Source organism: Pseudonaja textilis, chromosome 2 (genome assembly GCF_049901715.1).
Source record: "Pseudonaja textilis isolate UNSWEBS1 chromosome 2, rPseTex1.2, whole genome shotgun sequence".
NCBI classification, from domain to species: Eukaryota; Metazoa; Chordata; class Lepidosauria; order Squamata; family Elapidae; genus Pseudonaja; species Pseudonaja textilis.
Window position 1 is genome coordinate 80917327 of NC_141991.1, and position 14252 is coordinate 80931578.

At 36.8% G+C, this 14252-nt stretch overlaps 1 protein-coding gene across 1 annotated transcript in view; it reads left to right on the plus strand.

Moving 5' to 3' along the window:
- SLC22A4 (solute carrier family 22 member 4) overlaps positions 1 to 14252 on the plus strand; it is a 60580-nt gene that overhangs the window by 29736 nt on the left and 16592 nt on the right. The window contains exons 2-4 of the mRNA XM_026696452.2: positions 324 to 427; positions 2049 to 2203; positions 8506 to 8677. Coding sequence (XP_026552237.2) covers positions 324 to 427; positions 2049 to 2203; positions 8506 to 8677 — 431 coding nt within the window. The remainder of the gene's footprint in view (positions 1 to 323; positions 428 to 2048; positions 2204 to 8505; positions 8678 to 14252) is intronic.

A 14252-nucleotide genomic window follows, 5' to 3' on the forward strand; every position in this document is an offset into this window, starting at 1 on the left:
ATCTGTGGTTCAGCATTTCTCTGCTTACTTTACTTTTATTTACATTTGGCCTAGATTCCTGGAATATTGATTTCATCTTCACAGATGTAAAACAGGCAAATAAATTTTAATAAGGAACTTGTTTTTTAAAAATCCATTTAGGTGCTGATTATAAGATGCAGTAATCCATCAACGTATTTATTCAGAATGGTCTCTTTATTTGTTCAATAATTATTATTTTTCCTAGCTTTCTACTGCCAGTTCATACTGCGTTATTGTACTTCTTAAACAGTTTAAACAATTGCAAAATGACCTTAACTTTGCTTTGTTTTGTTTTCTGACAGTGGAATCTCGTATGTGACAATGACTGGAAACCTCCTCTAACTACATCTTTGTTCTTTGTGGGTGTGCTGCTTGGATCCTTTATATCTGGACAACTCTCAGACAAGTAAAGTACACATACTTAAAAATAGCATTGGGGTGTGTGGGGGTTTTAAACTTATTCTTGTAATTCTGTTAAGAGGATGCAGAATCATACTTAATTTGATGGTTAATTCCAACTTTGAAAATATGTACTGAAATCAAACGTTCATGGGAATATAGGTTAGTAGACAACAGAGCTATCTATGCATATTCGGTAGCATTCTATACGCCTATAAGTGTGAGATATTTGTACATCTGTATGAGATATGTGTACCATGTGGGAGATAAATGCATGCATTTCAATATTGGTACTAGCAATTAAAATCAGATAAAAGAGATTGCTGTAAGCAATCAGAAGTTTTGCTGTAAGCAATCAAGTGTCAAAAGTTTTTCACAATCTGCTTGTCACTTTTTATAAGGACGCTGTGAAGATAAAAAAGCATTAAACATTTCTGATGTTTTTTGTTCTGATTGAAGAAGAATCCTTGAATACTGGTTTTGGACAGATGACTAAATAAGAAATATGCTTAACCTTTTCCCTGTTGCACTTTTCTTTTTTTAAAAAATGTTCTCCTCTGGACATTAGTACATTTGTTTCAATCTAATATATAGTTTTCCCTTTATGTTTCTGGTGGGGGGTGGGGACAATCAGTTTCCTGCAATTCTTAATACAAACCAAGCACAGTATATTATGTGCTATTTATTTCTAAGTTCCAACCAGTCCTTTTTAAGACTGCCTAGCATAGCACAGTCTTTTGTAACCTAGTGTTATCAGAAGTGATGGACCACACTACAGCTTTCATCATTCCCATCTAGCACAGAGATGGAAGTTCCAGTGCAAAATGCTTCGGGAGGTTAGATTAACTTGACTGTTGGAAATGCTGGATAATTGAACCCTCAACATACGAAATATACTGCCACCATGTGTTCATCTCAATACATTACTAAGAAAGGCATGTCAGTTTTTATAAGTTAATGTTATTAACTTATAAAATACATGATGCTACTATACATGATGCTACTAACTGAGTATTTTGCTACTCTCGAGTTTCATTCACATTAGATAGAGAGTAGTACAGAATGCTCTCCATCTGTATATTTTGTAGTTCTCCAGAAATGGGTTTTTTTTGTGCGTGTGTGCGTGTGTGCATGCGTTGGTTGTTAAATTTGTGTTTCCATGTTTGAGGTTTTTTTAGTTGGGTGAACATAATGGATAGATTACCATTTAAATTTGCATCTCAATCTGCCGTTACTAGACTCACATTAAGATCTATTTAGCAACTGGATTTAGGGTGCCCACGCTTCTAACTCCAGGTTGTTTTCAACTTGAATTAGTTTTTCCCTTTATTTGGTTAGAAGAACTCCTTTGCCCACTGTATCCTTTTCTATTTGATCCAGGTAATTTAGTTTAGAATAACCTCTAAACTAAGTTTGGGTAATTCAGGCATAGATAACACAGAAACTTCTGTTGCTAAAGTAGAAATTTGTTCACATGATAATGTGCCTATATCTCTTTGAGATCTATTGTCTACTGAAAATAAAGGGGAGTTTGGGGTGGACCTATTCAATCTCCCTAAAACCAAACAACAATTATATTCTGATTTCATTTATAATCTTTTGGCTTGCTTGTTCTTTTTCCCCAAAAGGTTTGGCAGAAAAGCTATTCTATTTGCAACCATGGGTGTGCAGACAGGTTTCAGCTTCCTCCAGATCTTCTCAATCAGCTGGGAAATGTTCACAGTGCTTTTTCTTATAGTTGGCATGGGGCAGATCTCAAATTACGTTGTGGCCTTCATATTAGGTAAGATTATTTTCACTCTTAAACTTTATTTGCCTGTTTCAATATGTCAGAGCAATCACATTTCACAAGAAACGTGCCCATGCTTAAAATATTTCCACATATAAGTATCAAAACCATATTTAGGAAAATTAGCTAAATTAAAATAAAGGCTAAGAATTGGTAGAATCTGAGAAAGTTCAGAAGTTAAAGAGAATAAATTTGCCAAGTGAAAGAAAATACTTTCTGTCAATTTAGCTAGCTGATTCAGCGACTTAAATGACCCAGTGCCACTGTATGGTTATATTGTTTTTGAGGTTTAACATAGCTTAGCAAAATATAACAGAATAACAGAATTGGAAGGAACCTTGGAAGTCTTCTAGTCCAATGCCCTGCTCAGACAGGAAACCCTATATACCATTTCAGACGAATGGTTGTCCAATATCTTCTTAAAAATTTCCAGTGTTGGAGCAGCCACAACTTCCAGAGGCAAGTTGTGGACTTGTCTGGACAAACATAGACATTTCAAAACTTGATTTCAGATTGCTACAAAAGTAACTTTCACTAGCTATTCTGAAACCCTTGTTAATCATCAGAAGCCAGAACTTACTTAACAGGGAAAGCAGAGGGAATATTTGAGAAATAGGTGAGTAGCCACATCATAAATATGAAAAAGGGGCATTTTTATCATAAACAGCAGGATTCTTCTGAACTCCCTTAGCCACTTTATCATTGATTTTTTTGCATGTAGCCTCCCCACCAAGTCTTGAATAACATGAACTGGGAACGGTTGACAGATACAGGGACTCCCATCTTCCAGCATTCAAAGTTAGGAAATTCAGTATGATATTGAAGACTGTCAAGAGACTAATGGCACTTCTTAGAAAGCTTTGGTAGCCCAGCAAGGGTGGGGAGGGGAATTGGCTTATGCAAGTTGAGCTGTGTGTGCCGGGCCACTGCCCATGCAAGTTGAGCTGTGCACACACGTGCGCCAGCCAGCCACTTACATGGTCCAAACAGGCTCCGGTAGTGAGCCGTGGCCCGGTGGTTGGGCACCCCTGCCATAAGGTCTGAGGTAAAGTCTATCCCCATCATATTTTTTATGCAGGCAGATCTACGTAGTATCATACTAAGCTCTATGCAGGTTACCAGTTTCAGATTGTTGCCTTCCTGGAGCCTGATGGTAATTATTTGGCTTCAGGGTGCCTTGTGAGTTCAGAGTTATTAATTCCTTAGCTGGATCTAAAACATGCTCCTGAGAATTGAATTGACTCTCTTTACTGTGGCATTGTTTTCTTTAATGCTCTCAACCACCAGATTACTACCAAGGATTACCAAATTTCTCATGTTGAATGGTGATATTTCGGAAAGGATATTATTGGAAGTAAAGAATATTACTCTATCCCTATTTAAATAACAGTGTTTACAATGAAAGAATAAAGAGCAATGATATGTATTTTTTTGCTCTTTTGTATAGGAAAGGAAATCACCACCACATTGTGGAATAGGAGAAAAATTATAGCTGAGAACAGTGCTGAAATTATTTCCTAATCAGATATACTTAATCCTCGAAATCAGTGGTTGCCAACCAGTGGGGCGGGAACCACTGGTGGTCATGAGAAAATTTTGGTGGTCCGCAGAGAAATATCACCCTCAAAGCACCCCCCAAAGCAATTAATCCAGGCTGCGCCACCCACATGGCCCTTGGGAACACAAGGCTTGAGTCGCTTGCATTGTGAACAACATGAGGTAGTGAGGGGAGGAGGGAAAGAGAGAGGGGGGTCACTTGCCCCACAGGCCCTGCCTGGCCACTGGGCTGCTTCTTTCTGCTTCTTTCTTCTGCTTTTGGCTACATGCAAGGAAAGCAGCAAAAGTATTTCTTTCTCTTCCCCAACTCTGCCAGAATGAGTCTGCAAGGCATCCTGCTCCAAGAGGCTGTGCCAGTGCGACAAGTCTCACAAGGACTCATTTCTGCCGGAGTTTGGGGGAGAGAAAGAAAGACTTCTGCTGCTTTCCTTGCATGAAGCTGAAAGTCTCTCTCTCTCTCTCTCCCACCCCCCCTGAGAATGGAGCTGGAGATGGTATCCTGCGATCCCAAATAAAGAATGATCAATCGGTAGGAAAATGGGGTGGGGAATTTTCCTGCAGACTTTTTGGGGGATTTTTCCAGGGTCTCTGGTCCATGGCATTTAAAATTATGAGTTTGGTGGTCCCTGAGGTCCAAAAGGTTGGTGACCCCTGCTCTAAATTTAAGCAAAGTCATCAAAATAATGCATTTTTCCCATTGCCGTTAATAGAGGTAAACGAGATAAACTTTGAATCACAGCAGGAGCAATTTTTTTTAATCTCCAATTTGGTTATGAACTAATTAAGCTTCTACTTATTAAAATATAAACATTTTAGTAATTTATATTTAAATGTTAATAATTTATATATTAATATTTAATGATGGAATATTTTAAAAATATTGTTTGTCCTTTAAAACTATTTTTCCCATGGAAAATTTGAATGACACAAGGTTTTTTAATCAACTTTTCCCTTCTTGTTTATGGATTTTTAAGCTGTAAATATTTACCAAAATGTGACAACCCTGTTCATGAAGTTCTACAGAATTATGTAACTGATGGGGAGCCAGGGAAAAGGTGAAGGGAGGACAGAGAGAGGATAGTGAAGTCAATGGCTTACTATGCAGAATAAGTCTTCTATGAAGTAATTTGCAGGTGGCTACCAGATTGTGGTTGTTTACAAGCAATTACCCTCAGACTGGATTACTTGGAAGTGTTTGAGAAAGGTTTTTAATTCTAAACAATATTGACCTTATGAAGTTGGTTATAGTTGTGCTAATTATTCATTTAAACTTGCATTTTTAAAAAATTCTATCTTGCCTTTTAGAAACTTTGTCAGAAAATGTATTTAAATGCATTAAACCCTTTGGGATGAATAAAGGCATAGAACATGCTTATCTGATACATTTTGGATTTATAATATAGAAAGGGCAAATTGATGATTGTTCTTTTTTTCCAGGGCTGTTGCCAAATTTTATCTCCTTGAATTGTATGACACTATTTTTTTCACAGGAACAGATTGCAAAGAAAAGGAAATATGAACATTTCTAGAATACTTTCACAGAAAAATGAACAAAAACATTTAAATGAATTTTAGCACCTTCTGAAAATATACATATTAACACACTTTATATTTGTTTAAGTAAAATGTTTATTCAGTTGTAGCTATTTGGAGGCATTTTTAAAGCGTCCTTAGTGAATTTAAATAAAATACATTTAAACTTTTTTTTATTCTCTATTTATCAAATAAACTGTGAAACAATACATTTCTCTTAATAACAAATCCCTTGCATGGATTATTCATCTGTTTTTTGATGACCTTAAATACCAAGCATCAGAATCAAGAATCAAGCAGATGTGTGATATCTTCTTCTTTTCCCCAAATAGGAGAAAATACATATAGTATATAGGATAAAATCCCAACCAAGCAGCCCATCCTGTTAACACTTTTCCCTACCATTCCTTATAATTAATTATATAATACTTTACAGTGCTTGCCTCAGCACCTCTTGTATGCCTGCTGAGTATGCACACATGAGTCACTAGTAATTGCTATTCAATAGGGTGCAGTAATATTTATAGGAAGGTACATCTATAAACCGGTAGTGAAATGCTACCAGTTCGGCCCTCCCACCCATCCCTGTGCTTTTCTCTTCTTTATCCTCTCAGCTGATCGGCAAGGCAGAGCCTCAGCTGGTATTTGGAAAACCGCACACATGCGAGGTGTGCGATCACCGAACCGGTAGGGAAACTGGTAGAATCCCACCACTGCTATAAACAGATTGGTGGTGCTGGAACAAGGGCAAGATCAGTATAAGTCAGGCAAAACTAAGGAAGCAATGCTACTTTCAGAAATCTGGAATCTTTAGTATACAGTAGAGGTCAGGTTGTGCAATTTTATAAGCGCATTCAGTAGTAGATAATTATCTTTGGTTTCTTTTATCTGGAACAAATACAGATTTATGACTGTACTGGCACATAAACTTTATTATACCAATTTCTTTAACCCTATACCATATCTGAAAAGTATATTGTTTTGTAGTGTTTTTCCAAGAAATTGTTTCCAGAAATTATTAAGTTTGTACTCTTTTTAATGTCAAATAATATATTTCATAATGAGAATGAAAGAGAACATTCTTAAGACATTCAATATCTTTTTATCATAGTTGAACAGAGGACAGTTCTGTTTTTCCTGATGCCCTGCCATATAGGAATGGTTTTCCATGTGTGTGAGCAAAGTCTCACAGTAGTTTAGAAAAAACAACTGAAAGGTTTTGAAAGGTTTCCTTTCAGTTTCAATGGAGAAGGAAAGGGAACCATGACACCAAGTGTGCTATTGTTTATTTGGCTTAAGTACATTGCAGTAGATGATTATGTGAGGTACTTTGATTTTCCCCCCAGTCCAGAACCACATTATTTCCTGATGGGTTAGACATACACTAAAATATAGGAAGCAATATCTATATTCCTGGAAATGCTTCATGAATATTAAATGGAATTCTAAAATATTTTTAAATACTATACAGTGAATGTAATGTCTCACGTATTCTGTATGGTTGTTCATGGCTTTCCAGTCCAACCATAGGGATTACGTTTGTTGATACTATAAATTATTAATTCTTTCATTTTAATGTTTATGTAATATTCCCTAAACAACTGGTCCAAGTGAGCATAGTCATTGACTTAATATCTCTGAAATGATCTGATATGAACATTTTTATTATTCTTTTGAAGGAGTTAATTTCCTAAAGATGGATGGATGGATGGATGAAGATTAGATAGATAGATAGATAGAATGAAAAGATGTTAATAAATCATTTAGGCTCAGCTTGCTGAGATTATTATTTTGTATAGTTTAGCATATAGATAAGGCTGTCTTCTATATCATAAGATGGTTAACTAAATAATTTAATCAATCAACTTAAACAAACTTTAAAGTACATAGAAATAAAAGTAATTTTCAAAAACAGTTAATTTTTTAATTTTTGCTAAAAAGTTAAACAATTAAGAGTGAATGAAAATGGAGTTGTCCTATCCCTAATTTGTAGAATGCATCCTTAATTTTGTTTTTCAAAAAAGATTTTGGCTGATAAGTTGTACAGTTTTTTAGCAAAATTTAATAATGAGTTTGATCCCTCAGCGATTCTTAGCAGGGCTGGAGTAAAGCACGTAATGTCCTAAGTATTGCTCAATAATGGTGTCCATTGGCCCTTCCATTGGTTAATTGGCTTAAGACACTTAATAAGTGCTGAAAACCGAAGTCAAATGTAGCAGTGGATGAGTTAAGGGCATGTTGGCTTGCGTGGGGGATAAAACTCTGTGATGCCTTTCTTCAATTGGTATATTAAGCCTATGCTTATTTTCCTCAGTGGTTAATCCAGGGTACTTTGGCCCTCCTTTTATGCTTGAGTTGGATACTTTTTGTTAGTTTGTTTATTAGATATATACCCCAGCTTAATTTTGTACTAGTTAAAGTGAGGCACATAATGCTCACTTCTTTATTTTCTTACTACAACAACAACAACAACAACAACAACAACGTTGGGCTGAGTGAAACTGACTGGGTCTAAGTCACTCAGCTGGCTTATATAGAGAGGACTAGAAAACCTGGTCTCCTGGTTTCTAATCTAGCATCTTAACCATTACATTTAGCAGTAATATCAGACTGTGTAGTGATTGTCTAAAAAGATAAAGACTCCAATTGTGGGACTTCTCTTTCTGGCAGCCCCAGTCAGTATGATCAGTAGTCAGTAATTGCAAAAGTTGTAGTTTTAACTGTCTCCAGGAGACTACAGTTCCATACTCCAATGTAGAATTAAAATTGATGGTTATTGAAAGTGTAACCATGGACTAACTGAACCACTGACCTGCTCAAACTAAAGCAGTCTGAATACTCCCTTAGGCATATTAAAATGTGTTTTCAGTAGTGACATGGCTACATTTCAATAACCTCTCTTATTTCTCTTCAAAATATAACACATATATCAATCGACTAAATATATCAATAGATGCACAGTGTGTATTGATGTGTAATTGAACTTAAATTAAAGTTAAATTATGTATCAGTGCCCATTATGCATCAGAATTTCCAGCTAATCTTGTTCAACTTTAGGCTAAATTAGTGCCATGCCTCTCTTGAAAACTGTAGGACATGGCTCCATTTAAAAGATTGTAATTATTTTTCAAGCTGCAAAATAACATATTTTGGGTAATTTTTTAAAAATAGAGTTAAATGCTAACCACACTCCTTGTTTTAAACAGGCACAGAAATTCTTGGCAAATCAGTTCGTGTTATATTCTCTACATTAGGAGTTTGCATATTTTTTGCAATTGGCTACATGTTGCTGCCACTATTTGCTTACTTCATCAGAGAATGGCGGATGCTGCTACTGGCTCTTACTGTCCCTGGGGTGTGCTGCATTCCACTGTGGTGGTGAGTTTAACTGTTCTGAAAGTTGTTCAGCTTCAGAAATGTTCTCTCTGTAGCTAATAACTTTCACCCTACACTGTTATATAACCAGCGGGCATTTTACAGCCTTGAGTTGATATAGATATATTTTCCCACCTTTGGCATTTGATTGCAGAAAGCAATGGATCGTTTTAAATGTCCTTTTAAATTATCTTTGTTTTGAGTGTGATTTGACTGGTTCTGTAGGATTTACCCTGTGCGAATCCTGGATTATGTTATTCTGACCTCCAACTTTTAAAAAATACTTTTTAAAAAATGTAAGTCATTGTAAGATGAGTTCTCCTGCTCAAATTTTACCCTTCCCAGTTATCTTTAGTTCCACTTTTTTCTGTTAAAGTATCAACAGAATTTTTTGATAATCGAAAACAGCCGGCGTTTTTAACAGCAGCTGCAGAATATTTGTAGGTAGTGTGTATGCACTGAATATTCAGTCCTGTTTATATCTTTAAGAACAATTCTAATAAATTAACTTCATGAAACTATTAAAACTAATTATTGCATCAAGAGAACCCACTTCCAATTGTTAGTGCCAAGAACTATTGAAGCTATGAAATTATATACATTTTTTCTTGCTTCTAAAACATTTTGAAGGAGAACTATATTACCTTACGATAACTAAAACTTGGAAAGTATATGATAAGATCTATTAAAACTAACCAATTTTATTATAAGGCCTAAGCATCTGATAAACTGAGGTCCACTTGCAAAATTTTATGCTTTATAATAAAATTTATTAGACTTAAAAGGTAGTACCAGATTTCTGATTTGTACAGCGCTCGTATCTTAAAGATCTGGCACTGCTCGCATAACTCCATCAACTTTCAAATCTCAACAAATTTTGATTTGTTGGCCTGAAATAATGATTCAGTACTAGATTCTGGTATCGTATTACTGTCAGTATTTAATATGTCATTTTAAAGAATTTGTTTGTAATTTAAAAGATAGCTTGCAAATGTATAGTTCACTAAAACATATATCAGTTTTAGAGATTAAAATTTTTGGAAAGTTACATGTTGCTACAACGTTATTAAGGAATTTAAGAATATAATCCTTATTTCTGCATAGGCATTATACAATTTTAGCTCAAAGGAAATACTGTGGTTTCTAACTTATGAATATACAACCTCCCACATTACTTGATATTAAAACAAACATCTATATGTTTTAGATCTCAATTTTTGTTTTCCAATGTGTCAGTCATTTTGTTCAAATACTAGATTTGTTCTAAAATGTATTAGAAGTGTATTTGGAGATTTATAATGTTTAAATGTCTCTGTGTTTTAGACTGTGTTTTGCAGAAATAATGTTGCAAATTATTTTAATCAAAAACTTGATTAATTCCTACATGGGTTGTTTCACATAGCAATTGTTCTATAGAGACGACTTCTCCTTTTTAAAAAATTTCTTCCTATACTTTATTGGCCTCTATTGCTTAATTATCTTCACAGTTAGCTCTATGATTCAGGAACCACAGTTTTGTGAAGGTTATCAATGGTATCACTAGAAAGCCACAAAAGTAGAAAAGTTTAGCTTTCTGTTCCAGTTTTGCATGCAGAGTGACAAAAAGAGAATCTAGCTAAAAAAAATATTTTTTATCTGAGATAGATGAGAAATATTTCTGCGGATCAAAATAAGAAAATTCTATTTAAGAATATGAATTTTCTGATAATGACAGGAGCTACTTTTTGATTACTATTTCAGAAAGAAGTTGTTGCCACAGCTGTATGCTTTGATAATGTAAATAGAGATATTGATAAGAATCGAGTGTGAGGTATTATCTTTCCTCCATCTTTTAAAATTGCTTCTTTTTGTCTTGCTTGGCCTCTTCCCTCCTATTCTCTTCTTGGTCTATTCAGTCTTAGATTTGTGCACTTTAACACCTCTCTGTATATAACCCAAATTCCTTCTCTTTCCGCCCCCCGCCCCTTTTTGTTGTTGTTCTTAGCCATTGTACTTCTGGCTTTTAATTGAATTTTCCACTTAAAAATTTAGTTCACTTCTAAAGTTGGTTTACATGGTTGTAATATAGAGCAAAAACAAATATTAAAAACTCTGACTTTTAATGGTGGGATAAAGGGGAGACCTAGAAGATGGGAATCTATTTCACTTAGCCAGAGCTACCAGATCTAGTTTGCAAAAATTCCATATAACAACTACTGTAGATTGATAACAAAACAATACAGAACTCTCCCTCCTGCATCCTATTGTTTGCTTCTGTCTAGCAATTTTTTTGGATTGTTCTAGCCCAGCAATTGTCTGTTAACCCTAATATACTTTAATTCTACAAGTTACTTGGTCTGTAAAGATTCTAACCAGTAAATACCCTCTTTTTCCCAATAACATGTCAAAATATTATAGATAGTGGTTTATACACTGCTCCAAAAAATAACGGGAACACAAAAAAAAGACATCCTAGATCTTAATGAATGAAATATTCATGTTAAATACTTCGTTCATTACATAGTTGAATCTGCTGACAACAAAATCACACAAAAATTATCAATGGAAATCAAATTTAGCAACCCATGGAGGTCTGGATTTGGAGTTACACTCAAAATTAAAATGGAAAAAAACACTACAGGCTGATTCAACTTTGATGTAATGTCCTTAAAACAAGTCAAAATGAGGCTCAGTAGTGTGTGTGGCCTCCACGTGCCTATATGACCTCCCTACAATGCCTGGGCATGCTCCTGATGAGGTGGCAGATGGTCTCCTGAGGGATTTCCTCCCACACCTGGACTAAAGCACCCCCCAACTCCTGGACAGTCTGTGGTGCACCATGGTATTGGTGGATGGAGCGAGACATGATGTCCCAGATGTGCTTAATTGGATTCAGGTCTGGGGAACGGGTGGGACAGTCTATAGCATCAATGCCTTCGTCTTGCAGGAACTGCTGACACACTCCAGCCACATGAGGTCTAGCATTGTCTTGCATTAGGAGGAACTCAGGGCCAACCACATCAACATATGGTCTCACAAGGGGTCTGAGCATCTCTTCTCGGTACCTAATGGCAGTCAGGCTACCTCTCGTGAGCACATGGAGGACTGTGCGGCCCCCTAAAGAAATGCCACCCTACACCATTACTGACCCACTGCCAAACCGGTCATGCTGGAGGATGTTGCAGGCAGCAGAACGTTCTCCATGGCGTCTCCAGACCTTGTCACGTCTGTCACATGTGCTCAGTGTGAACCTGCTTTCATCTGTGAAGAGCACAGGGCGCCAGATTGGCGAATTTGCCAATCTTGGTGTTCTCTGGCAAATGCCAAATGTCCTGCACGGTGTTGGGCTGTAAGCACAACCTCCACCTGTGGATGTCGGGGTCTCATACCACCCTCATGGAGTCTGTTTCTGACCGTTTGAGCAGCCACATGCACAGTTGTGGCCTGCTGGAGGTCATTTTGCAGGGCTCTGGCAGTGCTCCTCCTGTCCCTCCTTGCACAAAGGCAGAGGTAGCAGTCCTGATGCTGGGTTGTTGCCCTCCTACGGCCTCCTCCACGTCTCCTGATGTACTGGCCTGTCTCCTGGTAGCGCCTCCATACTCTGGACACTACACTCTGACAGACACAGCAAGCCTTCTTGCCACAGCTCGCATTGATGTGCCAGCCTGAATGAGCTGCACTACCTGAGCCACTTGTGCGGGTTGTAGACTCTGTCTCATGCTACCACTAGAGTGAAAGCACTGCCAGCATTCAAAAGTCACCAAACCATCATCCAGAAAGCATAGGAACTGAGAAGTGGTCTATGGTCACCACCTGCAGAACCACTCCTTTATTGGGGATGTCTTGCTAACTGCTTATGCTTTCTACCTGTTGTCTATTCCATTTGCACAACAGGATGTGAAATTGATTGTCAATCAGTGTTTCTACCTAAATGGACAGTTTGATTTCACAGAAGTGTGATTGACTTGGAGTTACATTGTATTGTTTAAGTGTTCCCTTTATTTTTTTGAGCAGTGTAGATCAAGGAGACTATTTTAGTGAAATCCCTTGTAAATATATTGTTCCTTCCTATGAGTAAGAAGCTGCATACAAAAGACATATCAATAATATATCTCTACAAACAACCCTGTGGTTCATGAATATTAAAACATTTGGATGAAATAAGAGTTTTGTGTTTGTGCTCTGTTCTGCTTTGATCAATTAATGGATCAAAGGTTGAATCAAATAAAAAAGATTCACATATTTTAAACACAGATTATAAGAATAGAGCCATACCACAAATTTCTGCTTCTGACTACTATTGAACAAGAAAAAAAATCAGGTTCATAAAATAAAGTTTTAAAATTTCTTCAATTCTAGCCTGTTTGAAAATTGATAGTATTAAATTATGTGTGTGTGTGTGTGTGTGTGTGTGTGTGTGTATGTTGTGACTCCGAGACTTGAACCTGGTCAGTCAGCAGATGTAGGCTCGAGTGATGAAGAAGATCTGGCATTGAGATTCGAGCCTGCATTATTAAGTGACCTAGAGGGGAGTCAGGAAGAGGGGGAGGAGTTGGCTCTGAGAGATGAGCCTGCTTTACTGGAGGTTTCGGAGTTCTCTCCCTCCCCTGAATCTCCCTCCCTGATTACACCTCAGCTGTTAACTGACAATCAGGAGAACGTGCCAGAGGTTTCGAGCGATGACGACACTGACGGATGTTGGCTTGATGCTAGGACTAGAAGAAGATTGAAACGTCAATCACAATTTGAAAAGAAGCGTCAAGCCAGTGATTAATTAGTGAGAATGACACGCCCGCTCAGGGGATATAAGGAAGCGTACTAGCTCGTAATCCTTGTTGGAAGCAAAGTGTATTTTGGTGTGAAAAGATTGCATATGACTCTTTTGGCCGCAGCGTCATGATTTATGGACAGTTCAGACTTGCCAGACAGATTCCAGGAAGACTGCCAAGGACTGTGAAAACAGAAGCAGTTAACTCTTTTGGGTCTGGTTTTGTTTGCTTGAATATATATATATGTGTGTGTGTGTGTGTGTGTGTGTTTTCTTAAGTTTTTGCGGGTACTTACACGTATGGCATTCAGCTTTGTTCGGGTATTTTCCCACGTCATTGTACTTGTGCTTTTAAAGTTGTAGCAACGTTTCGGCAGAATCTCATGTGCCATCATCAGGCTTCTGTATCCTAGCTACTATATATATATTAGCTAAATGCAATCCAAATTTTCTTACCATCCTTGAAGCAAAAAATTCAGTACTTTTATTGCATTTCTGTACACATGCCTAGATGTAAGCCAGCTTGAACTTACTGAACACATATGAATCCTCATACATAGGAGATTGTGTTTTGTACTGCTTATTTCAGTAGTTTGTCTTAGGACTAGTGTACTTGTTTTATTAAGTTGTGAGGAGGGGCATTTAGATATAAACATTGACATATAAATTAAATAATTTTTTAAAAGATATGCTCCAGGACTTTAAATCCTTGCAGGAAATTCAGCCATTTTAAAAATAGTGAACAAAATCTGTGGCTTGAAATCAGATCCACAAGTGTGTTAGTGGACAATTAGATTTTCCATGTGCTTCATAGGTGTTTCATCTTTTAGA